Raw genomic sequence first — 27,496 nt, forward strand, 5'->3', positions numbered from 1 at the left:
AAGTAGTTGTGACATAAACAATAGGCCCCACAAAGCCAAAAATATTTACACATTGGCCCTTTCTGGAAAAAAAATTTGCAGTCCTCTGCCCTAAATGATCACAGTTTGGGACAAACTCAACAGAAATGTGTTTGGTTATTGACGCATAAGAGCAGGTACTAATATGACGGTGTAAAAATATTTAAACCACAAATTGGATGAGTGAGACTAAGACGGTTTAGCAAATTCGTCTATTTCTATATTCACACCTGTGTTCTTGACTTGCTGTTTTACTTAACTTAAGCCACTGTCCTAAGTTTAAGGATGTTTAAATAGTAAGAGTTTTGTTGAGACAAACAGTAAATGCATTATGTCTACTGTTTTGTTTTCAAAGTTAACCAAAGCTAAATAACTTTGCCATTTAAAATGTGCTAAGTGCCAAATGGAGATAAATCCAGTTGCTTGAGCGTGAGTGCGTGCGTCACAGGTTTGCTGAGACTTCAGCCAGTCAATGGCCTTCAGTTAGAGAGCCAATCACATCTTGGTATCTTACCCTCTGCTAAGTTTCTACTTAAAGCAAAATTTTTTCCCATGGAACCCGAACTTTGATCCTTGGCCAGGATTCACTCAGGTTCAAAAGGAGCAGTGAATACTGTACAAGATGTAACATGGCTTAGGGGAAAGAGTGTGGACCCCAGAGATAGATAAGCAGTCATTCAAATTCTGGTTCTATCTCTTCCTCCCTCTGTGACTTTGAACCTGTTACTTGGAGGCTCACCTTTTTTGCCCCATAAACAGAAGGATTACATCTAATGTATGCAAATCATCTATCACAGATTCTGAATAAATGATGTCAAAGAGGAGAGAGAAACAAAAATCTTTTTTGATGTACGGAAAAAAACATGCTGATGCATCTGGTGATCCAGGATCACCCAGCAGTCCTCTAGTGAGGCAGAAACACCCAAGCAATGGGGTTATGCTGGGATTTTTCACATGGATATCGGACCATTGTGGAAGTTGGTTGGTCGAAATATTCCTAATACAGTAAGTTATATTTGTTTGAACCTTATCCTGTGAAAGCATCACCTGTCCCAAATAGTATATGCCTTTTATCAGGAACATATTAAGCATAAATACTTAACCAAAGAAATTTGTTCTTATAATAAAGGGATTATGAAATGGAATTATTTTTGAGGAGAGCGATTTGGGAGTGCTTCAAAATACCTACTATAAGGTATACATAGATTTGTCAATCAAAAATATTATTAATAACAAAAAGTTGAGGAAAAAGATTCTACAATATGACTTTAATGTATTTAATGTATAAAAGTCTCAAATTTTCTAGTAAATACATTTTAATGTCAAAAAAATCCACGATGTTGGTATATAATGCTGATCCTGTTTTCCACAGATTTCAGGATTTCTGATGAAAGCTATGTGCCTTCTTTGCAGAAAATGTATATTCTCACACACACACACAAACACCCCATACGCATTTGTGTATGATTTCAAGGGGTTAGGGATACAACCCCTCGGTATAAGAATCCCTCTTCTGGCTGGGTGTGGTGGCTCACGCCTGTAATCCTAGCACTCTGGGAGGCCGAGGCAGGTGGATCGCTCAAGGTCAGGAGTTCGAGACCAGCCTGAGCAAGAATGAGACCCCGTCTCTACTGAAAAAAAAAGAAAGAAATGACCTGGACAACTAAAAATATACATATATAAAATTAGCCAGGCATGGTGGCACATGCCTGTAGTCCCAGCTACTTGGGAGGCTGAGGCAGAAGGATCACTTGAGCCCAAGAGTTTGAGGTTGCTGTGAGCGAGGCTGATGCCATGGCACTCTAGCCCGGGCAACAGAGTAAGACTCTGTCTCAAAAAAAAAAAAAAAGAATCCCTCTTCTTGATAGACAAACTGAAGCTGAGCATCTAAAGTCATCTCTCAAATCACAGATATAATCAGAACAACCCCCTCCACCACGCTGGTCTTAAAACTCTACATAGTCAAAATTCAGAGGCACAATTTATGCAGCAACTGCAGACTCTGTGGTTTCCGTTTTACGTGCATACCAGCGTCTATAAATAACCCCTTATTCTGTGAATAAATTCTTATTGAAAATAGAAGAGAAAAATAGGAAGAGGGCATAGATAGGGCGGGAAAATCTACTGTTGACAACGAGTTCAAATGTTCGTTTTTAGTACAAACTTGGGTGAGAAGTGCTTCAGATATTCTCAGGGACAGACGGTCATAGGCAGAACAGAAAAAGGAGTCTCTAGGACTCCACAGTGGCTTGCAGAGAAAAGGAGATTCTGTTTACATTGATCTGACTCTGTTCTTTTCTAGGCCTACAGCCTCTTAAGCTCAGAAAGCCACTTGATCTAAGTGCACCTGGGTTCTGCCAACTGTTCAATGGGTTTCCTACAGAGGGTTCTTTTGCAAGGTGCTTGGTGAAGCATTGAATGGTCATTATCATCACAGAAAGTCTTCTGCAGTCTGGTGGCCTTCCCTCTCAATTCATCCCTTCCCCTGATCACTTGTGCTCCTTGTGGACTCCCAGATGTCAACCAAGCCTGAAGTGAGCGTGCACCTGGGGCTGCTACCAGGCCATTCATCACGTGTGGTTGCCTAGGAGGCTGGACTTTGCCCCTAACAAACTATGGAGGTCTGGACTAGTCCTTCTAGCTCTCCAGGCCTTGGTTTCCCAACTGTAAGATGGAGGGATGCCTTTTTATGGTAAGTCTATGATCTCTAATCACATAGGAAACATTAAAGAATGTCTGTGGATAAAGCTGCCCACAATGCAGCAACAGTGTTAATTAACTTATTTCAAAGCAACGAAACAGTCATGGGAGAGAAGGGAGGACTTTGATAGGTTTCTCCCATTTTTCTTAGCATTTACCAGATTCTGAATAGGGCAGGAGTCCATGTCCAGAATTCACATCTAAAAGAAAAAGGAGAGACAGAGCCTGGTGGCTCACACCTATAATCCTAGCACTTTGGGAGGCTGAGGCAAGAGGATCACTTGAGGCCTGGAGTTTGAGACCAGCCTGAGCAACATAGTGAGACTTCATCTCTACAAAAAACACAAAAATTAGCTGGGTGTTGTGGTGGCACATGTCTGTAGTCCCAGCCACTGGGGAGGGTGAGACAGGAGGATCACCTGAGCCCAGCCGTTCAAGGCTGCAGTGAGCCATGACCACCCCACTGCATTCCAGCCCCAGCAAACAAAAACATAAAGAAAGGTGAAGCTGCTTATTCAAATCCCACCAGTTCTTCAGGGTTCAGTCAGAGTCCTGTTTCCTACACAAAGCCTTCTCCAATTAAACTATACTGACCACTCTTTCCTCTGACCACCCATACATACCCCTACAGTGTGTCTTTCCTTGTTTTTAACAGGTAGGTATTTTTTTCCCTGCTATTTCCTGTTTCATCTGGGCAGGTCCTGACTCCCTAATAACATTAGCAGCTTCTTTTCTTATTGCTGTCTTCCTCTCCATTGGTATCCTATATAGGTTTCCATAAAACACGTCACTTTTAAAAATCTACAGAAATAAATTAAATTGAAAAGAAAAAAAGGATTGGACACATGGCTAGAATTTTATTGGCAAGGGGACAGAAGTGGGTTCCACTGATCTCCATTCTGTCTGTAACAGAGTAGTCGCCCTCCTCCCGTAGATATGGAAGCAAAATATTGAGAGTGGGGAATACGTATCAGAGGGAATGGCCTGAAAACAAAATGGCAAAAAAATATTTTCTGTTTCTTTGAAACTTCCCCGACTCTCTGAGAACTGAAACCTGCATCCCTGCCTCAGGCCAGTGGTTGGGAGGAGCAGGGAGAAGGCCTTTTGCTCGCATCCCAGGTGGTACCAGCCCCCCAGGGGATGGCTGGAGGAGTTCATAGGCTTTGTCTTTGGCAGGGATGGGACAATTGGAATAGTTAACCACAATAGAACTGAGGGGCTCTCCTTTTAAAAGCTCCGTATTTCTACCTATATTCAGGAAAAATTTGGATTTTGAGATGGGAAGGTCTGCCATTTTTCCTCCTTTGCAGGCAAAGTAAATCTCTTTCCTCCTCCCCAAAACACTTATCCTCGTTCTCCTGATTTGGGCTCGTGGACAAATGCCGAGTTTTCAGTAACATATCTACATCTAAGTGGCTTCCAGAAAAGAGCAGTTTTTCTTCTCAAATCCTTCAGTTGTTTCACAAATATTTGTTAAAACCTTACAGGCACAAGGCATTATGCCTGTCATTTAAGATGTGTGATGACCAATACATTTCTCTCCTATAGCAGAACAGCGTATAATAAAGCGAGAGCCATTTGTTTTCAAACATCTCAAAATGCTTTAGTCACGAAGGTCAGTCCTTTCCACACTATTTGGGTCAAAATAGCAAGCCTATGGAAAGTCCCCTTTATGACTTGCAAGTGGTCAAAACCCAAGACAAAGTACTTGCATCTTGGTGCTTTCTAAAGAAGAAAGGAAGAATGAAACTAAATCCTGTTTCCAGACTCAACAGGCCCTTCCTTCCAGCCCCAGAGAGGGTCCTCAGAGGAAGAGGAGGGCATGGAAGGCCTCTCCCTGCTCTAGCTGGAGCAGAGAGGAGAACCCAGCCCACCCCAGCCCAATCCAGCTAGGTCTTATTCACTCTGAAGAGGAAGCTGCCCTCAGGGAAATGAAAAGATCACTTCCAACACCATTTACTGCAAGAAAATGCCAGCCCAAAGCACAGCATTGGAGAGTCAACACCTTTGAGGCAAATGTGAATGCAACAATGCAGATGTAAAAAGAATTTATTGCACATGTTTTTAAATCATTCTCCATTATTTTCTAAAAATAAGAAAGGCTCTAAGGCACTAAGGCTCACATTTGACATGTAAAAAATAAAGAGGAAGAAGGGAAATCCACTAGTGTCACTAGTTTAAGGAACTATCCTTAAAATGAGACAATAAGCTACAGTACATGTATCTTCTAGTTAAATAAGAAAGCAAATTCACATTATTCAGAGTCCTGGGTCATAAAGAGCTCAAGTCAAATCTAGCCTGTGAGAAACAATCTGCCACACACCTCACACAGCTGCCCTCACGTGGACTTCCTCCCACAGCTAATTTAACTGAGAGATCGGGGCTAGGCGTCTCTCATTGTATAACCACAAACCTCTTTCTCTTGGTAATTCTCAACAAAGCAATTTTCCCAATAAAACAAATACTCTGTTCCCTCATGACAGGCAACTCTATATCCACAGACAACCCATACAGTCGCTAATATTCCTCCCAGCTCCCAAATGATCTCGCATTAAGCTTCCAACAGTTTATTTCCAAAGGAGAGTGGTTCTTCCTGTATCACAATCATCTGTAATAAGATACACAGTCAATATCTAAGGACACTGGGCAGTAAAGAGCTGATGTGTAATATCCACAGCAGATGTTAAACAGTCTTCATGATCTCTGATGGACGTTTACAAAAATATAAATGGGGTGACTATCAAAATGATAGTAGTATGTTCAAAACTCAAAGGGACTCCTGTTTCCAAAACAGATGTTCAGGAATCACAGAAATAAGGAGATGCAAAATAAGAAACATACATCTTCTTTATGTAGCTGTAGACATACACACAAATATATATACACACACATAAATCTATATCACAGTAACATTAGTTTGATATGCCTAAGGCTGGTTTGCTAAGATACCCAGGTGTCTTATACGGGTCATGGAAGTAGACACACAGCTATGCTGCTCAGGCCTTGTAAAGTGCTTTCTTTGTCCTCACAGCCCGGCTTAGAGGTAGAGCCGATATAATGGTGGGAGGGTGGAGGGGGATTTCAGTGAGTGACTGGTGCAATCTCCCTCACGGGGCTGCCTGCCTCTCCCTGCTCCAGCAGCACTTGCTAAGGGGACTCTGCCTAAAGGAGGCAGTGCACCACCCCCACCCTAAAGAGAAAGTGTCCACGTGGGGTGGCGGTGGCTGCTGCTTCAAGAATAGCAGTGACCTCACATGGTGTGGCGAGCCCACTGACTTCTGTTAAGACTGGACCCAGCTGGGGCAGCGCTTGGGAGCTGTTTCACTGGACATTGAGCCAGACTTTGTAACTGTGCAGAATCGGGAGAGAAAGGCCCAGTCTCCACCCCTCTGGTCATCGCCGGGTTCTTCTATATTGATCCACAGGATTTATTCAGTAAAACAGAAAGAATTCTCTTCATCTCCAAAACTCAATGGAGCACTACTTTCAGACACGGACCGACCTCCACCACTTCATTCTGTAAAGAAAACACAGGTGAACAGAAGTCACTAATTTTTAAAATCATGATTATTTTAAACATTTATGTTTTTATTTGATTTCGTTTGAATAAGTCTTAGATAAAATTAGAATGTTCGTGAATTCCTAACAGAGGACGTTTACTCTTCAGTACACACACACATACACACACACACACACACACACACACACACCTTGGAATACTTTTCAAAGGCAAATAACATGTATTATTTATTGCTTATTGCAAATGAGCAACACGATAAATATTCATGATAAACATTTTGATGTGGCTTTTGGATACTCAGAACATTTTAACATTCAGTTCTTTTTCACAATCTAACCATAAAAATACCTCTGAAGCTTTAGTTTTTTTTAAAACCTGTATGGTACACCATGAGAAATTCCGATGCAGTAAATGGTGCAGAGCCGGCCCCTGGCGGAGGTGCGCGTGCAAGACCCGCACTCACAGACACTGCGCAGCGAGAGCCCACGTCGCCCCAGCAGGGTTCTCGGCCTTGGCATGACTGGCATCTGGGGCTGGAGAATTCTTTGCGGCAGAGAACTGTGCTGTGCACATTGTAGGGTGTTTAGAGAAGTCCCTGGCTCATGCCCCCTAGATGCTAGTATCTCACATACACTTTCAGTTGTGACAACTAAAAATGTCTCCAGACATTGCCAATACCCCTGGGGGGCAAATCGCTCCGGGGTTGAGAACTAGCGCTCTACAGTTAAACTCTCCACTTTCCTGGAGAATCCATAAACGAAAATGGCGCTCCTTACACAGCAAGAAGCTTTCCGAGGACAGAACAGCCACGCTGCCCTATGCCAGCCCCACTCATCAGTCTACCCCAAAATGTGCCAACGAGAGTCACTGTTCTCACTGCCTGGAGCTGTTTCCTCTTCTCTCTCACAGAAATCCTGCTTTTGTCTTTTTTTTCCCAGTCTACTAGGCCTGACTCCTTCCCGTGTGAGGAAAGAGTACCAAGTAACCAATCTGTGTCCAAAATAACTCATGCTTCTGACTTATTCTTTGACATTAGTAAAACAGACTTCCCCATCTTACCTGGGCCCCACCTACCCATAAGGTGAAAACGATCAAAAACAGGGAAGGGTGAAGAGCGAGGAGTTTTCAAAATTCCTCTATAATTACATATTAAGGAAAGTTTTTATTTTTACAGTGAATTAAAATATGTCTGCAGTCAGGTCAAAATAATTACCATATTTCCAAATTAGAGAATCAGAAGCGTACACACACAAAACCTCTCAGAAATCCAAATTACAATCTAAATTAAGGTTCCGCCTCTAAAGTACACACATATGAACTCCCAATGGGCTGCAGGCTGGTATCAAGGGAATCCTTGGAATCTCTGAAACTGTACAGTTTTACGTAGTGAAGAGGGGTATGTGCATTTTATTTTCTGGGGAGAAGGGACACAGCTGTCTTCAAATCTCTAAGGGACATACGAACCAAACATACGTCATCATCTTAAGAATCTTTGCTCTTAGAAAGTTAAGAACATTATCACTGTGAGAAACTAGCTGCCCAGTAATCACGGGGATGGGAGGTTAAGCCCGCCAAGCCCACACTGATGTGTATGTGGAAACTGGCCTAAGAACCCACTCGGCCTCACTCGGCCTCTCCTGACACATGTCTTCCCCTGTTTGAGAGCTGGCTCTGGGCTCATCCCTCCCTCTGCTTGTCTGCTACGCGTCTCTCTTCCTTCCTCGCCTCCCTACTGGTCGCTGTCTACCCTTCCATTTGAGAGGGGGCTGAAACTCACATTCCTGAAAATATCAAATGGCTCAAATACTGCACATTCGTGCTGTGGCAAGTGGGACATGGGTCACAGAAAGCCCCCGGAGAAGAAACGTCTGAGAGAAAGAGGACAGTCCCCAGAAGAGCAGGGACTGTGCAACTCATGGCTGTATCCCCAGTGCCCGACACAGCGCCTGGCCCTGGGGAAGTGGCACTGAGGCTCTTTGGTGGAGCTCGGGGTCTTCTCAGAGCTCCTTGGGCCTCACAAGTGATGCCCTCTATCCTGCTCTGTATGGACATCTCAGTCTCATACCCTCTCAAACCTTTTCTCACCCTCCTCCCACCTCCCTTGCCTCCATTTGGAAGGACCTAGCACCGCAATTCATAGAGGGGCCTCAGAAATTCAAGACCAGTCACACCACAGCAGTGGCCCCAACCGGCATCGCACGCCTCGTCACACAGATGGTGGCTGAAGACTCGGGGGATTTCCCTTTCTTTTTAAAATTCCTGTAACAGGGGCATTATCTTTTCACCCCACACACATATGCTGTCTGCCTGGCCCACAGACACACTTTATTTATTCAGGATACTCTGTGAGAAAACTATTCATTTATGAGACTTTTCTAGTGAGCTAAAATTTGTGCTTCTGAATGTCATTCCTTTTATTCATTAGGGAAAAGAAAGCTTTAAGGACTGCTGCACATAGCTCTGTGCCTTCTTAGGCTGAGATTACTCTACTTTCTCTCCCATCATCAAGAAATGTCATAATAAACACCTCTTCTCGAACCAGGTAGCAACGCACGTGCTTTGCAATCCTCCGTTCCACTCTTTTGGTTCTAGACTGCTGCCACTGCACCTGCAGCTAACCACATCTTCTAATTTCCCTTCTTCATTCACTTAAGTGGTATTTACTGGTACCTACTAATGCGTGGAAAGTGTTTTTCTTGGACCGTGGATGACAGAATAAAACACCCAAGATCGTTGGCATCCTAGGCTAAACAAGAGCCAACATGCCTCCGAGTGACGTATCAGAAGTGAGAAATGAGAAGAGATCATAAGCAGAGGCAAATGCTCTGGTCTAGAAGCAATAGAAGGACATTTACAAAGTATGGAGCCATTTTGCCTTCCAATCTTCCTTTTTGTCAGGTTTTACACAGTGTTAAAAATTCTCAGAGTCTGAGGCCAGCACAGTGGCTCATGCCTGTCATTCTAGCACTGTGGGAGGGTGAGGTGGGAGGATTGCACGAGGCCAGGAGTTCAAGACCCTGTCTCTACAAAAAATAGAAAAATTATCCAGGCATGGTGGTGCACGCCTGTAGTCCCAGTTGCTCGGGAGGCTGAGGCAGAAGGATCGCTTGAGCCCGGGAGTTTGAGGTTGCTGTGAGCTACAATGACACCACTGCACTCCAGCCTGGGCAACAGAGTGAGATCCTATCTCAAAAAAAAAAAAAAAGTTCTCAGAATCTGACAAGTAGGGTGTTGGCCGTGTTCATTAAATAACATGTCAATTTCCTTGTTCTGTTTTCAGTGTTAAAAGTAAATGAGTAAATTTGTTTTAATTTTCTAGAGAAAGAAATCAATTTGCTTTATTATGCCCCTCCATCAATTTCTTAATGAATTCAGTGGCCTTCAGCAGAAAAACAAAAAGGTTCCCCATATGGAGATAATCTTTCAACAACCTTTATTTCAAATGCCTCAATACTTACTTCTCTTGTGGAACCATATAAAGGTTGCTAATGATGTTGCAAAAGAGAACACGGGGGCATAGAAGGTGGATGAACTACAACAAGGAAACATTTACCCTTCATCTTTATAGTTCAATTGTATTTTCCATGATTATTTTTTCTAATTACAATGTCCCCTTATAGAGGGTAGGGACTAGGAAACTCCACAGAGCACGGAACATCCCCGCACCGAAACAACATGGGCTGAGTGGACGAGTCAGTAGATGAATGATTTGACATCATACCATGTCACCGAGGTTGTCAAACTAAACCAGATCATCTGTCCCCAATCTGGTTCACTCATTTATCATCACAACTCTGACTTCTTTACTTGCTCTACTTACCGTACAGCAAGAGGGATGCTGGATCAAGCCCCAGACTCTCACAACCAGGTATGTTCTGATCATGGAAATCTTGTAGCAAAATGCCCAGCACCAACTCCTCACTCATCATATACTTCATAAAATTTTCATCATCTGATGGAACCCCAAACTGCAGGTGGTAGGTCACTGTGGTATTTTCACCACTAAAAGGCAAATCAGACAAGAAACAGAATCACACTGCAGCTTAGGAAATCAGTTTTAGCAATAACATTTTTTCAGTGCTGCATGTTCTTCCAGTACAGAGTAGCAAAGGGTATTCTGTCCTAGAAGAATGTGCTGTCCTAGGAGAATCCTAGGTCCATCACAAAAAGTTGAGGTGATCCTGACTTCCTCCTTCCATCTAGTGCCCACCCCCTCAGAGTCCACTGGGAGAGGACATCAAAGGGAGAGGCACAACCGAGCTGTGGTCAAGGAAGATGCCAGGGTTGACAGGTTGTCTGTCCCAACCTCAGCCTTTTTCCCCTAAGGTAAGCCCAGGAAGCCTGCTCTTTTCTCTTCATGCATTCCCTCTCCATGTTCTTCACGCTGACCCCGCGAATGCATGCCAGAGCTATTCAGTTTAACCAGCTCTTTATTCAAGCTATAAAAATGTTTTAGGCAGGGCCCAAAGCTCCCTGCCATTGCCTGGGTCCAGAACTTCTGAACTCTCACAGAGACTGCCCTGTGTCCTGCATGGAATCATAATTCTCTGGTTTGTCCGCCAAGTGAGAAACTTTTCCATCTCAACTCCGATTCCAGAGGCCCCTAAGGCAGGAGGACCAAGCTTTTAACTCTCAGTAATGGGATCTAAGAAAAATAAGTTTTTATCTTCCTAGGACATATTTTTCCCATTTCCAAAATAAAAATAATCATAGGGCTATCCTCAGTTAATTAGTAGCTTATGCTGCTCTTTAAATGTTATTTCAACACTTAGATTTTTCACAGTTATTCTATTACTTTGGTTCAAGATTAACCAAGATTAACCACCACTAAAAGGCAACTCAAACAAGAAACTGAATTACACTGCAACTTAGGAAATCAATTAAGATTAAGAACCAGCGATAAAATAATTAACAGGAGATGGTATCTGACACTATCACCCCAGAGAAGTTTCACAGATAAATGACTTAGGCCCCACAAAGGGTAGGCAGAGCACCCTCTTGTGGCCAGAGGTCACATAAGCCAATACTCTTGCATCTTACAAAGTGGCTGACGATTCAGTTTATAAACTCTACTACAACCAAGGAATGTGACAAACCCTGCGGATCACATGAATAATACAGTCAGGACTCTGGAGAAACTCATGGCTTCAGGGCTGCCACTATAGGCAGGTTGGAAATGCGCTTTCAAACTCCAATGGAGCGACCCTAGTTTGCAGGTGTCATTACTTGCTCTCTGAGCTCTGCCCTCTAATTACGGCTAATGAGGGTCAACACCTAGACAGGCAGCCACCCTGCATTCCCATGGGCAAGGACTGGGGCTGGCTAATGAAAAGGGCCAGAGGCTGCTTTCAGAAGACTGGGTCAGAAGCCGAAGGAGAATATCCAGCCCACTGAGGCCTGGCTGGTCCATTCACAGGGAAGCAGTGAATCCTGTGGCCTTTGCTCCAGCTGCCCACCCCCGGAGTGGGTCTACCAGCAGGTAACCCAGAGGGTGTTGTTCCAGATTCCTGTTCCAAGACTGAGGTCAGGATCCCCCTGCAGACACAAACGCACGTGCCAGGGGTTTGACTGTCTCCTGCCCGTGTGCGGCATCCTTTTGGAAGCAATGGCTTTTGTTTCTCTATTGAACATTTCAGAAACTCTGCCTGGACTTCTTCAAACAAAACAAAAATATTTTCCAGAGAGAATTTCTTTATCCAAAATACTAAAGTTCCTGGGTTTTTCTTTCAAATAACTTTTTTTTTTTCAATCTCTTAAAGATTCTTTTTTTTTTTATTTCAGCATATTATGGGGGTACAGATGTTTAGGTTACGTATGTTGCCCTTGCCCCCCATCAAATAACTTTTAAAAACAGATTGTCTAACATTAAATGTTGGCCAGATTTCTAGCCATGTTTTACTCAGGTTTCTGATGGGTTTTCCCCAATATCTCCCCCAACCCCTGTTATATAATCCCAGCTCCTCTGGACCCATAACATAGGGCTGGATTTTGGAAAGGCTCCAAAGGCTCTGAGGGGCCTTCCTCTCTCAACTCTGCCTTGGTCTTTGAATTGCAAGTTGAGGCAAGGGCATGCAGGAAAGCGTGTTGGGTCTGATCATGCATATCTCCCTTTTCTACCGGCATTTTAGCACCCATTGTTTATGCTTAAAATAAGCAATGTTGAAGATGTCACCATCAGGCAACATGGACACAGGGGATCTGTAAAGAAGGAAGATTGAGGTGGCTGGCTGCTTAAATGTCTGCAGATCTCAGGTCAGTTTGTGTCTGCCCTGTGGTGCTACCACCTGCTTTACACATTTCCCCTCCCAGGTCTGGTTATGGTTTGAGAGGGGAATCTCGATACGATATTGCTTTTGATGGTCACATTCCTCAAACATCTTAGGAACAGTAGATAATAAAGCTTTGGTGTAAATCTTACTTAAATCACCTCCAATAGTCCTAATGATATAAAAGGATAATAAACTGACTCCTCTACAGACACTCTGATGTCTACAGCCCAATAATATTAAAGATCAGGGGGAAATTTAAAAAAGAAAAAAATACATATGTGTGTGTATATATTACACATGTACATAGAAGAAATCACACCAAACAATTGATAGCTGTTAATTTTGTGGCAGGGCACCGAATTAGTTATGGGTGGTGGCAGTGGAGAAGAGAGGAGGCTGAAGGCAGACTTTTCCTACTGTGTATATCTTTATGTTTTTAATGTTAAGCAAGGAGAATGTAGTCCTGGATTATTTGTGCTCCTCAAAAGCAAAAGCCAGGACATAGATTATATCATTTCTATCATAGCACTATCTGAGATCTGTTTCCATTTCTACCTTTAGCTTATTTGAGCATCCATGGTTAAACATGGTTCACCAGGGACTGGCTTTTCCTCTCTACTGTGTGACCTTGGTTGAATCATACAATTAATCTGGGCTTCCTTTTTCTCATTTCTAAAATAAGGGAGTCGAGCCAGTTGGTCTCCAAAGACCCTCTGTCCCAGCGCCGACACTCCTGACTCTATGATTGGTGCCCTTCACGCTCTGAGGCTCAGGGAAACCTCCCAGGTAAATGGTGATGGGGTGGGGGTGGGGAGGGTCTCTTTCCAGAGAAGGAGATCAAAATGTAATGCTCCACTCTCTTACCTGAAATCCACCATTTCAACTGAAGTAAAATAACGACTCAGAGCCGGCGATGTACTGTACACATCTGTGAGCTGAAACAAACAAACAAACAGACAACCACACACATTACTGACAGATCATAGTGCACATTGCCTGACAAAGCAAAGCTTCTAGACAAAGGAGATTCCACTCTAGCTAGAAATTAACTTCTCTAGAGGCTCTGGACCAAGAAATAGGAAGGCTTGAGCCTACTATAAGCCAAAAACTCAAGTTAACACTAACTCAAAAGACCTGCATTTATGAGGACCAAGTGACTTGGCTGGGAATTTTCAACTTCTCGTGTAAGTCACACTGACACCTTGTGTGGCCTTAGTGGTGCGAGTGGTCGGCGGCTGGAGCCCACATGAAAAGACCACGAAGTGGCGGTGGGGGGACAGCACCACAGACCACCCAGCCCCTGAGCCACCACAGGCCAAAGGCTCCTCTCTTCCCTCTCCAGAGCTCCCTTGTAAGGACACACAGCCATGCTAAGCCGCAGGTCTAGCACTTCCCCTGGACAAAAGGACAAAGTGGGGAATTGCAAAGATATGGATGGAGGTTTTATTTTATGCATAAACTACCGCAAACATCACAAAAAATGACACCTGTGTTCCCACTGCCTCTGTTTCATGCCTTCACATTTTGCTATAATGAGCTTAGCCCTTTTTAAGAAACAAAGTAAAGCTAAAGTGATTCCTATACACACCGTTCAGTTTTTCCTCCCTTGTTCCCTCATGCTAGCCGTCACCCTGAAGCTGGCATGTATCCTTTCCTTGCATAATTTTATAAATTACTACTTCCTTATGTAGTCATAATATATAATTTAATTTGCATTTTTATTCAAATAAAAGTTACCATATTCCCCGTAATCTTCTAAGCCTTGCTTTTTTTTCACTCAAAATCACACTTGAGATTTACTCCTAAGGTTCATCTGGATAAAGGGCATCCATCGCTCTCCTGCATAGACTCCATTAAATGATTGTACAGACTTATCCCTCCCCTACTGATGAGCATGTGTGCTGTTTCCAATTTTCCCCTTTTACCCATGCGTAAATGATCATCTTTGAATGTCTCTGTGCATCTCTTCTTGTACCTGTAAGAGTTTCCCTTGGGTATACACAGAAATGGAAGTGCTGGGCCCAAGAGAAGGTGCATTTCCAACTTAACAAAGTTGTTCTCCCTTTTTCTCTCCCAGCAATGGCTATGTATTCCATTTCCCACATTCTTGCCAGCATTTAGGATTACCAGACTTAAATTTTTGCCAGTCTGAGGGTTATGAAATAATGTTTCAGATTGTTTTAATTTGTACTGCCTTGTCTACAAATGAAAGCATCTGTTGGTGTGTTTATTAACTGTTTGGGACTTCTCAACTCTGAACTGCCCATTAGTTTCCCTTCTTTCTCTTGGGTTATCTTTTTCTTAACTATCTGCCCTGGTTGGTTTTATATTCTGCATTCTAATTTGTTGGTATTGTGTTACACATATCTTTTCCCAGGCTTTGATTAGTCATGTTTCAGAGACAGGAATCCTAACCTAGTATGAGTACTCAAGAACATGTGGCTGAATGTATTTACATTGCATTTCTTTTAAATTTACATTTGAAGGTTAAATGCCTTGTTCTCTCTCAGATTGGTTCTAGCATAAAAGAAGAGGACTGCCCTAGTGCCCGTCAATCCATGAGTGGATTATCAAAATTTGGTATATGTTTACAATGGAATATTACTCAATCATAAGAAATGACAGTGATATAGCACCTCTTACACTTTCCTGGATTAAACTTAAGCCCACTATCCAAAGTGGGGCACCACAAGAGCAGAAGAACGGAATCTATTTGTACTCACCATCAAATTGGTATTAACTAATCAACACATAAATGCACATATAAGAACAACATCTATTGGATGTTGGGGAAGGGGGAGGGAGGCGGGAGGAGAGGGGAGGAGGGAGGAGGGGACGGGTATTTGTATACACAAGGAGTGCAATGCGCACTACCCGAAGGAAGGACATATGTGAAACACGGACTGGGGGAGGGGGAACCAAGGGCAACACATGTAACCTAAACATCTGTACCCCCATAATATGCTGAAATGAAAAAAAAAAAAGAAGAGGACTGCCCTGGGATCTGGTTATACTCCCCAGCATGGACCCAGCTCTGGGGCTGGAGTGAGCCAGGGCCAGGCATCAGAGAGCACTGCCAGACCCACCCCTGCCCAGCCTGAAGCCTCGGCCCTGACACTGTTCTGGAAATCCCACCAGCATCCAACAGTGTCCTTGTGCTGAGCCAGGCATGCCCAGCTACAGCCATTATGGCTTCATTAGTGCTCCATTACTTTACCCAATAACAAACGGAGGAACATACAAAAAACAGCAGTGCCCTATGGGGAGCTCACCTCATCTCCCACCCAACTCCAAATGGCATCTCAAGGAGGCTGCCCTTCCGCAACATGCTCCCACTTAGTCCCACGCAACCTCAAAGGCAGAGTGGAAACGATTAGAGTACCTGCTATTTGTGCTCCTCTAATCTTGTCGTAACTGTTGTAATCTTTGTGTGAACCCAACAAAACAGGCATTAATATTTCTCTCCCTTTTACTAATAACAAAAACAGTACTCCATTCCAAGAAGTTAAGAAACCAAGGTCACATAAAAAAATAAAAATAATAAAAATAAATAAATAAATTTTTTTGATATTTAAAAGAAGCATCATTCCTTCTAGATATTTTTGTCAAGAATAAATTATGTCCTTTTCATGTGGCAAAAAAAAAAAAAAAGAAACCAAGGTCACTCTGCTAGTAAATATTGAAGCCAAAATTCAACCCTAGATATTACAGACACTCCAACTCAGCTTATTCCCATTTTACCACGCTACCCACTGGATCCTCAAAGGCAGCCCCTCGACTGAATCCAGACTTCACAGGACAAATCCCTTTATTAAAAGGATTTGTTCTATAAAATTTGGATTCAGTCAGAAGGCTGCACTCAAGGATCTAGAAGGCCCCGTGTGGCTCTGAGGCTGCAGGTTCCCCACCGCAGGCTGATAGTCATTTTGAAAACTCAGCAACTAGAAAAACAGCTTTTACGGGGCTGCTCAGAATGATAGAGAGGAGAATGAGGATGCTATAGAGGGGAGTTTTTTTAAGCACTAAAAAAAAATAAAAATAATAATAAATAACAATAATGCATCTCTCTTCCTTTCGGATTGAGCTTCCTACGGCAGGGATGATGTCTACTCTTCCTTCCAATCTTCTCTGTTCCCTCCCTCCCTTCTCTCCTTTATTAACCTTTAGGGCCTAGCACTGGGTTTTGCACATAGTAGGCTACCAGAAAAATTTTTTTTTTTTTTTTTTTTTTTTGAGACAGAGTCTCACTGTGTTGCCCGGGCTAGAGTGCCATGGCGTCATCCTAGCTCACAGCAACCTCAAACTCCTGGGCTCAAGCAATCCTACTGTCTCAGCCTCCCAAGTAGCTGGGACTACAGGCATGCGCCACCATGCCCGGCTAATTTTTTCTATATATATTTTTAGCTGTCCAATTAATTTCTTTCTATTTTTGGTAGAGACAGGGTCTTGCTCTTGCTCAGGCTGGTCTCGAACTCCTGAGCTCAGAACGATCCGCCCGCCTCGGCCTCCCAGAGTGCTAGGATTACAGGCGTGAGCCACTGCTCCCGGCCCAGAAAAATTTTTAAGTTACAATTTTAAGTTAAGATATGGAGTGGTAGATGAGATCACTTTTAGTGTTCACTCTTAAGATTCTTTTTGGTGGCCTGACCCCCTGCTGTATCTAGGACATATTTGCCTTTTGGGAGCTGTTAGTTACACTGTCCACTTTGGGCCCAAAGAAGTGAAATAGGGGACTCCTCACCCCCTGCTCTGGTGTCTCCCACACTGTGCCTACAAGGCTTGATGCAAACTGAGCGAGGAGCCCAGTGAGCCCAGTAAGCTAATTAGAAACCAGCTTCCAGAATAAGAGAGGTGCTACCGTTAACTCCTAAACCATGCTCAGGGTGCAGTAGCACGCCACGCAATTTTACAGCTGGCTTAAGCAGAGTAATAGCCTCAGAGAAGAAAACTCTGGCCGTGAGATATGACAGGGGTAGGAAAACTGTTTAGAAAAACAAGGGAAAGGGCGTAAGGTTCCTATACTGTGACATAATAAAACTATATGTACTATTTATCCTCTGCCCCTGGTTCCTGGCACAGAACTCCTAAACCTCTTATTTCCTGAGTGATAGGAGTGCCGGGTGTACCTTTTATGCTAATATTTGGTCTTTGACTCCAGCTCTCCTGACACAGAGCTGCTCCTAAATCCCTTGGAACTTCTTGGGTGACAGGAGTGTCTTTTGTTCTAATGAGGTGACTCTTGGTGGGCTCCTGGATGGGGGCTGGTCACAGAAAGACCAAACCATGAGTAGAAGCTTGAAACTTTCAAGCCCAACCCCATCCTACAGGGAGCGGAGAAGCCAGACAATGAGTTAATAATCCATCATGCCTATGAGATGAAGCCTCCACAAAAATCCCTAAAAGACAGGGTCTGCTGAGCTTCCGGGCTGCTGAACACATCTCCATGCTGGGACGGTGGTGCACCTAGAGAGGTCGTGGACGCTCCAAGCTCCGCTGACACGCCTGCCCTGTGCCTCTTCATCTGGCTGCTCATCTGTGTCCTTTGTGACGTCCCTTATAATAAAACCATAATGTAAGTGCTTACCCGAGTTCTGTGAGCCATTCTAGCAAATAATCAAACCCAAGGAGGCTGTTATAGAAACCTCCAGTTAATAGCTGGTTGGTCAGAAGCACAGGTGACAACTCGGACTTGTGATTGGGATCTGAAGCGAGAGCAGTCTTGTGGGGCTGAGCCCTTGATCTGTGGGGTCCACACTGACTCCAGGTAGACGGTGTCAGAAATGAACTGAATTGTAGGACACCCAGCTGGTGTCAGAGAATTGGCTGGTGTCAGAAAAAACCCACACATTTGGTCACAGAAGTGTTGTGCATTGAGTGTGAATATAGAGAAAAGCAGTTTTTCCTATAAAAATACACATTCCCATTCACCTTCTATATCCAGAAACTTCTGGAACTTGACCTAATAGAGAAAAGGGATTATTAACCTGACAATATGACAATAAATTAAGTTGCTAATTTTTGTTCCTGAGCATATTTGGTTGGGGAATGAAGGGCAGCAGTGTTTCACCTCTCTGTGCCTTACTTTCATCATTTGTAAAAGAGATAACTCTAAAAAAAAGTTTTTCAAATGTCTTTATATGCAATCTTATTTGCGCCTGTGAGGTATATTGAAAAAGTATTGCAATTTCCACTTATCAGAGAGGCAACTGGCTCAAAGAGATCTGATCTGTGTACTTGCCCAGGTATCACTGCCAGGCCCTGTTCCTTTGCCACTACACAGGGAAGAGCTAAAAATACCTGGAGAATTTGCTCATGTCTAGCTCTATGCAAGAGATACAGTCCCAAAGTGAAAAATTAACATCCGTTTCCCTTTGATAGAGAGAGTCCAGTCTGTAACAAGGCACAGGTGATGCTGACTCATTTCATTTTTGCTCAGCAAATGCAAAACCTCTCCATTAAAAAAGCAACCAAGAGGAAAATAGCAAGAAGCGTCTCACTCAGCAACTTGCTCTGGGAAGTAAGTGGAAGGAAAGGAGGAAAAGGAACTACAGATAAGGTATAAACAAGGAAGAGGAGGAGAAAGAGAAGACTGGAGTAATCATCACAGGATACAAACTCCTGTGATAAAAGGAGCAATCAAACCTCGTGCATCTGGGCACTCAGAAACTGACTCTGACAGGCCCAGGATGGAATTGGCTCCTTCGGGAGCTTTTGTAGGAATCGAATGGATGTGAGACGAAGAGGGCTCACTTCATTCAACCGAGGAATGCCAGAGAAGTCTGGTGGATGGCAGGCTGGTCTCATTCAGATCTTGTTATCAAAAAACCTCTCGGGTCTGGCTGTGAACCATCCTGCCTTTGAGAGGACGACCAGGACTGCCCCAGCAACCCTCACGGTCTGGCTGCAGAGCTCCCTTGCTGCACGGGGGTTCACTCCCCTGCGTTTCCCACTCCACGAATGATGCTGCCCTCCACCTGCCCAGTCGCTCAACCGGAAGCCTGCACACGGGCTCTCCCTTATCACCATCCCACCAGTCACTGAGTCCTGCTGAGGGAGAAAACCTCTTAAATCTCACTCAAGCCCTTCATCTGAGCCCTGACACTGCCCTGGCTCAAGCCTCCCTCATTTCTCACCTGGGCCTTCTAACCGATCTCTTCTTCAGTCTTTTTCCACCATCACCCAGAAAGGCTAAAATGAAAATCTCTGACCATGTCAATCTGCTGATTAAAATCTTTCGATCCTAACCAAAGAGTGGAAAAACCACACAGCATGCGAAGGCCACTGCATTCTACTGTGCAGATCCCCGGATGTCACATGCTCTTTTACCCAGAAAACTCTTTTCAAAATTCGTCCTGAGTATTGCCTCCACCCCCACCTCAGGTAGCTTAGATGGCCATCCTTTGCAGTTGTGAGACACCCTGTACATATCTCAGTAACAGGACGTATCATATTGTTTTATAACTATGTTTGCAATTACTGGCTCTACTTGGACCGTGAGCGCGCTGAGGGAACAGAGCATGCGGCCCTGACACTTGGCCTGTTGTCTGCCACGTCATAGCGACCCTCACAGTGAATACTGTAGGTCGAATCAACTAGAAGGCCAGAGTGAGTAAACAGAACACTGTCCTCTAGGATATACACAGCAAGAACCCAGGGCTCTTTCCTCTGGCTTTGCACTCTGGAAAATACATTCACAAGCACTATTTTCTGCTAAAATCCACATAAAGAATCCAAGATTGAAGCCACTTACTCTATAGCTCTATGTCAATTATCCTAGCAAAGCTCATATTCTAATGTTAAGAACTCAGTAAACAATGCTTTAGACATAATTACCCTTTTTGTGAGCAGGTGAGGCAACTCCTCTTCAGTAACACACTCCTCTGGAATCTTAAGCATGACCAAGAACGTTTTATTTGATGATAATTCAAGTATTTCATTCTCATCTTCATCAACATAAATTACTGAAGAGAGTGGGGAGGTGAAAATAAAAAACAAAAGTAAACACCTGCATAAAATAATACGTTTATTTATTTCACTGACTGCTGTATCTAAACATAACAATGAGCACTCATCAAGGATAAAGGTTGGGCACAGCAAGCAAGTATAAGCAGAAATGCTTCCTCTGCTCAGTAAAAGCAAGTAAAAGACAGGGCCTTGCCTCCATCATGGTAAAAGTTTTGTTGGTTTTATGCCAAATGGGTCTCAGATTCCATCCACCCAGTACAAACTAGGGGAAGGGCTGGAGGGAGGGAGTGTGAAGATATGAACTTCACTGTTAAACTGAACCTGCTTAGCTAGGTACATGGGTGTCAAGGCAGGAGCTGGGAGACAGTGGGGCGGATGAACAATGGGGGACAGGGGACAGGGGGCGAGCAACTTCCTTGCATCACCTTCCAGTTCTGTGCTATCAAAGACCACAATGAGGAAGTGATGTCATCGACCGGAACAGAGGTGGGACTAGAACATGAGCGTGTGAGCCCACATCTTCATGTCTCCCAGTAAGGCAGGGAACAGGCATGAAGTCATCTCCTCTAGACTATGTCCCACAGGAAAGGGATGTTGACACACACTGTTTGCAGAAGGGAAGCCAAACTGCACTCAGAGCCCCGGGCGCGCAGGAATTATGACCCTGGAACAATGAGTTCCGTGTTGCTGCTTGTGTTCTAATGACTGCTAGCTAATTGATTTCTAAGCAGTTAGAGCTAAAGGAAAACCACACAAAGCCAGGAGCCAGAAGCCAGAAGTTGGCACTAGAATGCTAATTATGCTCCCTGGCTCCACTCCAGCCTCACGCGGCCCCACAGAGGGGACCTCTCTGGCCCTGAGAAAGGCGTGGGTGGGAAGCACCAGGTGCTTGTGTTGCCATAGACGTTTCCCTCAAATCCAATGCTTCAGACATAACATCATCAGCCTCGTTTACTGGACTTTGAAAAGGCCATAGTGGAATAAATTAAGTGTTCATGATGAAAGGTCAGGTAAGAAGTAGTAAGAATCCTGGTGCTTATTCCCTGAGGAAATCTGGACATGTGAAGTGTTCGGGACAAGGAATGTGCAGAAAAGAGTTAATTCAGCAGGCCTGAGACTGCTAGCATTGGAAGGGCCTGCTCAAAGCGGGCCGCTGGCTAGCATCTGGGAACTTGGATTCTGGGAGCATTTCCACCATTCCCTGATAAGGGTGATTCATGTGCCTCAACTGTTTGGACAAACAATGTGACTAACATCTCCTTTCCTGCTGGGAGGCTGGATTTTTGGTACATGCTAAGCAAAGGCTGTGTATATGGCCAACCCCCAATAAAAACCTTGGGTACTGAAACTCTAATGGGCTTCTCTGGTCGATGACATTTCACATGTGCTGTCACAGCTAATTGCTTGAGGAATTAAGTGAAGCCTGTGCAGCTCCACTGGGGGAGGACTCCTGAAAGCTTGCTCCTACTTTCCTCTGGATTTGCTCTATTCAATCCTTTTATGTAATGTATCCCTTCGCTGTAATAAATCACAGTCACCAGCACAACTACATGCTGAGTCCTATAAGTCTTCCTCGCAAATCATGGAATCTGGGAGTGATCTTGGGGACCCCCAAACACAGGAAATTATCTCTGCATCCTTATTTGCTGTAAGCCATTACATTATTTTTCCTAATGATAAAAGTTATGCCTTCATAGCAGAAAACTTGCAAAGTATAGAAAATTAGAACAAAGCCTTACTCAAGAGGCTACCCCCATATTTTATATTATATATTTGAGGTCTTAATGAACAGGTAATTAATATTCTGCTTTTTGCTGATTGTTGCTATTGTTACTTACTTATTTTGATTCTTTTGTTGTTAACATATCAAAAGCTATTCCCCATGTGCTTGAAATTCCTTTCAAAGATTATTTTAATGGCTCCATAATGTTCACAATAGGCTCACCTATTTTCTTAAATATGATATTTATCATTTTCAGCTTTTCACTTCTATCAGTAATGTTGCAATGGATGTCATTGAGCTCTACACCACCATGTAGATTTCCACAATGGATATCGATGCCTCAGAAAGGAATAGGAAATGCCAGAGGATAACACAGGATGCAAACAATTGCTAAACTCAAGGGCACTGAAAAGAGATGCCAAGTTTGAAAAGAAGTCTCCAATAACAGCTCTATGACATACACTTAACTTGTATCACCCAAATAACGAATCTGTACAAAGACCTTGACAAATAGTTGTGTTTGTCAAAATAATAACAGCAGCAGCAGGCTTACCCAGTCAGGAGAATTTTTATGTCACCAATGAGACAATCTGAGCAGCAGCAGAAAATGCGATTTTTTTTAAAAAAAAATCACAAAAACATATACAGTACGTTGAAGGAAAATGAAAACACCTCTTTGGCTGGAATATAAAAAATGAAGCTGGAGAAGGAGGCCTTAAATGCCAGATGGCTTCAGAGGGTAACAGAGGGTTGTTAAATGTGTCCCACGCAGACAGCAGAGGCTGGCATTTATGGGAGGTTAATCTGGTGGTCATGGATGGGGTGAAATGGAACCCACAGAGAATGAAAGCAGAGAGGCCACAGGCACAAGATTGGGAGAGATCGATTTTCACTGACAGCAGTGGGAACAGGAAGGAAAAAAATAAATGGGAAAGTTCAAGACAGTGGGAACAGAGCTGGATTTAAAGCTAGCCAGACTCAGTTTGAACCCCTTATTAGCCATGTGACTTTGAGCAAGTCATTTAAATCTCTGAAGCTGTTTCTTCAACAGAAATATCAACACCTACATTGCAGATGATGGTAAAGACGAGAACCAACATGCATAAAGTACCCAGCATGGTATCTGTAGTAAGTGGGAAAGTTGCTATCAAAACTCTACCAAGGAATGACTGGTGAGAGTTAGTCTTATCTAGACATGGGAGAGAAGGAAAAAATCAAAAATGCTTCCAAGATATCAAACCTGGGTAACAAGAAGGATAATAGCTACTGTATTAAGCATTATGTACAAACATTCTGCTATGCACTTACCTCATGCAATCCTCCAATCAACCCAGTGAGTTAAATATTATTGTTTTCATTTAAAATAAAGGCACTGAGGCTTAGAGAAAATGCTTAATTTGTTCAGGTCAATGAGCTACTGTGAATCAGGGTCAAGGTTCATTTATATGCTCAGATTCAGAAATCATTTATATTTTACAAATGTGAAAACAAGTCCAGAGGGTCGAAAAGGTTACTTAAAGTTACACAGCTGGATACTAGCAGAACCGAAATAAACTGGTCTTATACACAGGGTGAGTGAATTGGGGAAAGGGTGTCCAAATTGGGAAAGGGATATGCTATATTCTGAATGTTTATGCCCCCACCCCCCAAAAATACGTATGTTGAAACCGAATCACTAATGTGATGGTAATAGGAGGTGGGGGCTTCTGGGAGGTGATTAGATCATGAGGGTAGAGCCCTCGTGAATGGGATTCATGTCCTTATGAAAGAGGCACCAGAGAGCCACCTTGCCCCTTCCACCATGTAAGGACAGAGCTGGAACATGCCATCTATGAACAAGAAAGTGGGCCCCACCAGACACAAATGTGCTGATGCCTTGATCTTGGACTTCCCAGCCTCCGGATGGTGAGCAATAAATTTCTATTGTTTATCAGCCGCCCAGATTATGGTATTTTGCTATAGCAGCCTGAGCAGACTTAGACAGGATGCAAATGAATAAAAGTTTACGCGGATAATGATAGAAATGATGAGTTATTTCTAGGTAGAGATTAAAACTCAGGAAAATGATACAGATGCAGATCTAGGAATCACCTTCTAGAGGGCTTGGCTGCTGCCCTGGGAGTGAACGAGCGCTCTTCCGGAAAGAATGAAAAATGGGAAGAGTAAGAAAGCTCATGGACACGTGAGGCCACAATGCAGAGGCCAAAAGCAAAAACAGCAAAAAAGACCTAAAGTCCAGGAGTTCTGTAGACTGAGAAGAGTGTAGCTCAGTTGACAGAACTGAAGGCTGCAAACAGGGCAGGAGATGGAAGAAAGGCTGGATTTCAAGAACAGGCAATTGCTAGAAACCTTAGGAAGAACAATTTGAGACCAGTGGATACAAGAGGTTTAGGAGTAGTCTGGAGGCCAGACCCAAATGTAGCCCTTTCTTTCTGGAAGTTTGCCAGTGAAAGAAGAGAGAGAAAAATTATCTAAAGGAAGTAGCAAGAATCCTAATGGAAGATTGTTTTGAAAGAGAGACGATGATAGCACATTTGAAGAATTGACAAGAAACTGAGGATGCTTAGAGAAAGGAGAAGATATCTGAAGGTCTCTGGGTCAGAAGAAGCTGAAGGGTCTTCTGCAGAGAGTACAGTTAAGGAGTCAGTCTTAGTAAGGTGGAAAACATCTGAGATTGGAAGGAAAGATGAACAGGTGAAAACAAAGAAATTTCAAGGTACTGCATCAGAGTTACTATATTGCTGCCCCAAGTACCTTGGTAGCTTACAGCTTGTTAATGTTGCCTGTTCAGGACTTTTCCACTAGTCACCCTACACCAGGGAGCATTACCCTGTGCAAACTGTCAGTCTGCCAGGACCACGTGACACCACAAGAAGTAGCTCTATTCACAACGGAAAGGCAAAACAAATCCATTCAACACAGTGTCACTTAGAAGTCCCCGCTTATATCTTGGTACCACAGCATTCCTACTCATGGGAGGGCCTGTAAATTAAGAGATTAAAAGGATCTGGCAGGAATTTGGGGGATATCCTGCTGGGGGATATCACATAGGGTCCCCAGAGTGTCGTAACTTTAAATCCTATTTCAAAGCATTTACCTACTCGTCACACTTTGGTTTCTGCAACATTCAGAATATTTTGCCCAAACTGAAGAAGAGATTCATCCATAAGGTGTTATTCAGGTCTCTCCCCTCCCTGACTGGAGTGAATTAGTGAAGAAAGGAGAACACTTGAGGATGCATAACTGGCTCTCCAAATTGTCCATAAAGAAAACAACTTTGAGAAAAAGAGGAAGGCTTTCTTTTTCCTTTACCCTTCATGCCAAGGAGTTTATGTTCCTTAGGGAAAAGGAGAGAATCCATTAACATCTTTTCCCTAAAGAGCTAGGACAAAACCAGGCCTCCAGACAACAGGATTCCCTGGACTTTGCCCATAAAACTGGACATTTAAAAAACATTTCAATGTTGACTGTTAGTCTGGTGGAGTGCTAGTCTCTTCACATATAAAGCGCCCACTCAATGCCTTAAACTGAACCATGATCCTGAATTTGTCATCACCTCAACGGCATAACGAGGGCAGAGTGGTGGGAAAGCCCACCCCAGGTTCAGAGAATAAGGAGTGTGCACTCCAGAAAATTAGCAACAATAATAAGACCAACTACAAGTTGGCCTGCTTTTATTATCATTGTATGCTGACAATTCTTAACAATGTCAGTGATAAAATATACCTCCCCAGTGTGCAAGATGCCCTGGAGATCCTGTTGTCCCCCCGCACTAGTTTCTCTTTCTGTTTTGAGATGCATTTACTGTTCAGTTTTGTGTCCACCCCAGCTGCACAGGTCTTAACACCTCTTCCTCCAAGACTCAGTCTGGAGACTGCAGAGCCTTGAGACAGGAGATTGAGGGGTTTAGAGGAGGGAAAGCAGGCAGCGAATGGCAAATGTAGTTCCTGAGGAACCTTAGTCTCCCAATGAATGGAGGCAGCCACAAGTACTGCCCTTGACTCTCCGGACTCCCCTTTTCCCAGATAACAACATTTTCCACGTAGTACCGGAAGGTTCTACAAATATTTGATTCATAGCAACAGGCTTGGCAATTAGGCAGTGCCTGATTATTTCAGATTGTGCTCCTAGAAGTGCCTACAGAGCTGCTCTGCCCCACCCCTTCTGACCTAGTTCTCCCTACTCCCACATCTGCCATGACTCTCCCTGCAGGCCCAAACACCCGAGGGCTGAGATGCCAAGTAAAATAAAAGCATTTCCGTAATTAAAAAAAAAAGTTTGAAAAGTCTCTCTTACAGCATTAACATATGTCAAAACACAAATTTACAATCAAACTAAAAATGAATTTTGCACAAAAAATGTTAAAAAATGCTTCCCTGAATATTATCCTATAACCTGCATGTCTCCAGAAAAACTTAACATAAATAGAATACCTTCCTCTGCATGTTGCTCTTTGTGAGTTGAAGAGGTCGGATGACTTTTTGCCAATGAAAGACAGATCCTGAATACAAATCACCTAGACATGTTGCATCATCCTTTGTGAGAGGCCCAAATGCCAACAGACAAATCAGTCAACTTTCAGGATAGAGCCAACTAGCTGTGATAGGACAAGAGCTTGTGGCTCAACCCCAGTTTCAACATCCACATGCTGGAGCTGATGTGAAGAGGCAGTATCAATGCTCGCACCAAAACTACGGTCCTCAGCACAATGGAGGAGGTGCAACATGTCTTATTAGCTTCTTCCTACCTTAAAACCAGCTTATGGACTCAAAGACTCACCTAACCCACCTAAACAATGCCCTAAGTGCAGACATGGTACCTGCCTGAGAAACTCACAGTCTGGAGGTTGGCTGATGTTATCAAAGTTTTCCTGTGCATTCAGGGACTACAAAAACCTTAAGACAGAAGATTAAGGCATTGGGAGAAGGGGGAACAGGAGGTGAATGACAAATGTACTTGCTGAGGAAAATTCCTAAGAATTCCCTCTGGAGAGACACAGGGAGCCCCCGCCTTGCCCTCATTCTGTGACTGGTTTAGTCACTGACAGCCCGACTCCACCCAAATCCTCATGGAGACCTGATCAAGCTCAGGAATATTCTAGCTCCAGACAAACCCCTTTCTACTAACACCCCCACGTACAAATAAAAACAATTTTCTTCTTTCCTATTTTGAAATTGAAATGACTGCCCACTGGAGGGTGCTCTATTTATGTATTGTAAAAACTTTAATACTGATAATCATTTAAAAATTGGTAACTACCTAAAAGGCTTTAAAATGATGTAGAAGACTGCATCGTGCAAT

General features: G+C 43.5%; 1 protein-coding gene across 1 annotated transcript in view; it reads right to left on the bottom strand.

The window, feature by feature from the left end:
• Positions 1 to 5,634: 5,634 nt before the first annotated feature.
• LOC105816747 (chromosome unknown open reading frame, human C3orf52) overlaps positions 5,635 to 27,496 on the bottom strand; it is a 30,044-nt gene continuing 8,182 nt past the window's right edge. The window contains exons 3-6 of the mRNA XM_012652237.1: positions 20,341 to 20,468; positions 13,372 to 13,442; positions 10,059 to 10,240; positions 5,635 to 6,235 (exon numbers count right to left, since the gene is read on the bottom strand). Coding sequence (XP_012507691.1) covers positions 6,231 to 6,235; positions 10,059 to 10,240; positions 13,372 to 13,442; positions 20,341 to 20,468 — 386 coding nt within the window. The 3' untranslated portion in view covers positions 5,635 to 6,230. The remainder of the gene's footprint in view (positions 6,236 to 10,058; positions 10,241 to 13,371; positions 13,443 to 20,340; positions 20,469 to 27,496) is intronic.

The sequence above is a fragment of the Propithecus coquereli genome, unplaced genomic scaffold, assembly GCF_000956105.1.
Source record: "Propithecus coquereli isolate 6110/MARCELLA unplaced genomic scaffold, Pcoq_1.0 Scaffold386, whole genome shotgun sequence".
In the NCBI taxonomy this organism is placed as follows: domain Eukaryota; kingdom Metazoa; phylum Chordata; class Mammalia; order Primates; family Indriidae; genus Propithecus; species Propithecus coquereli.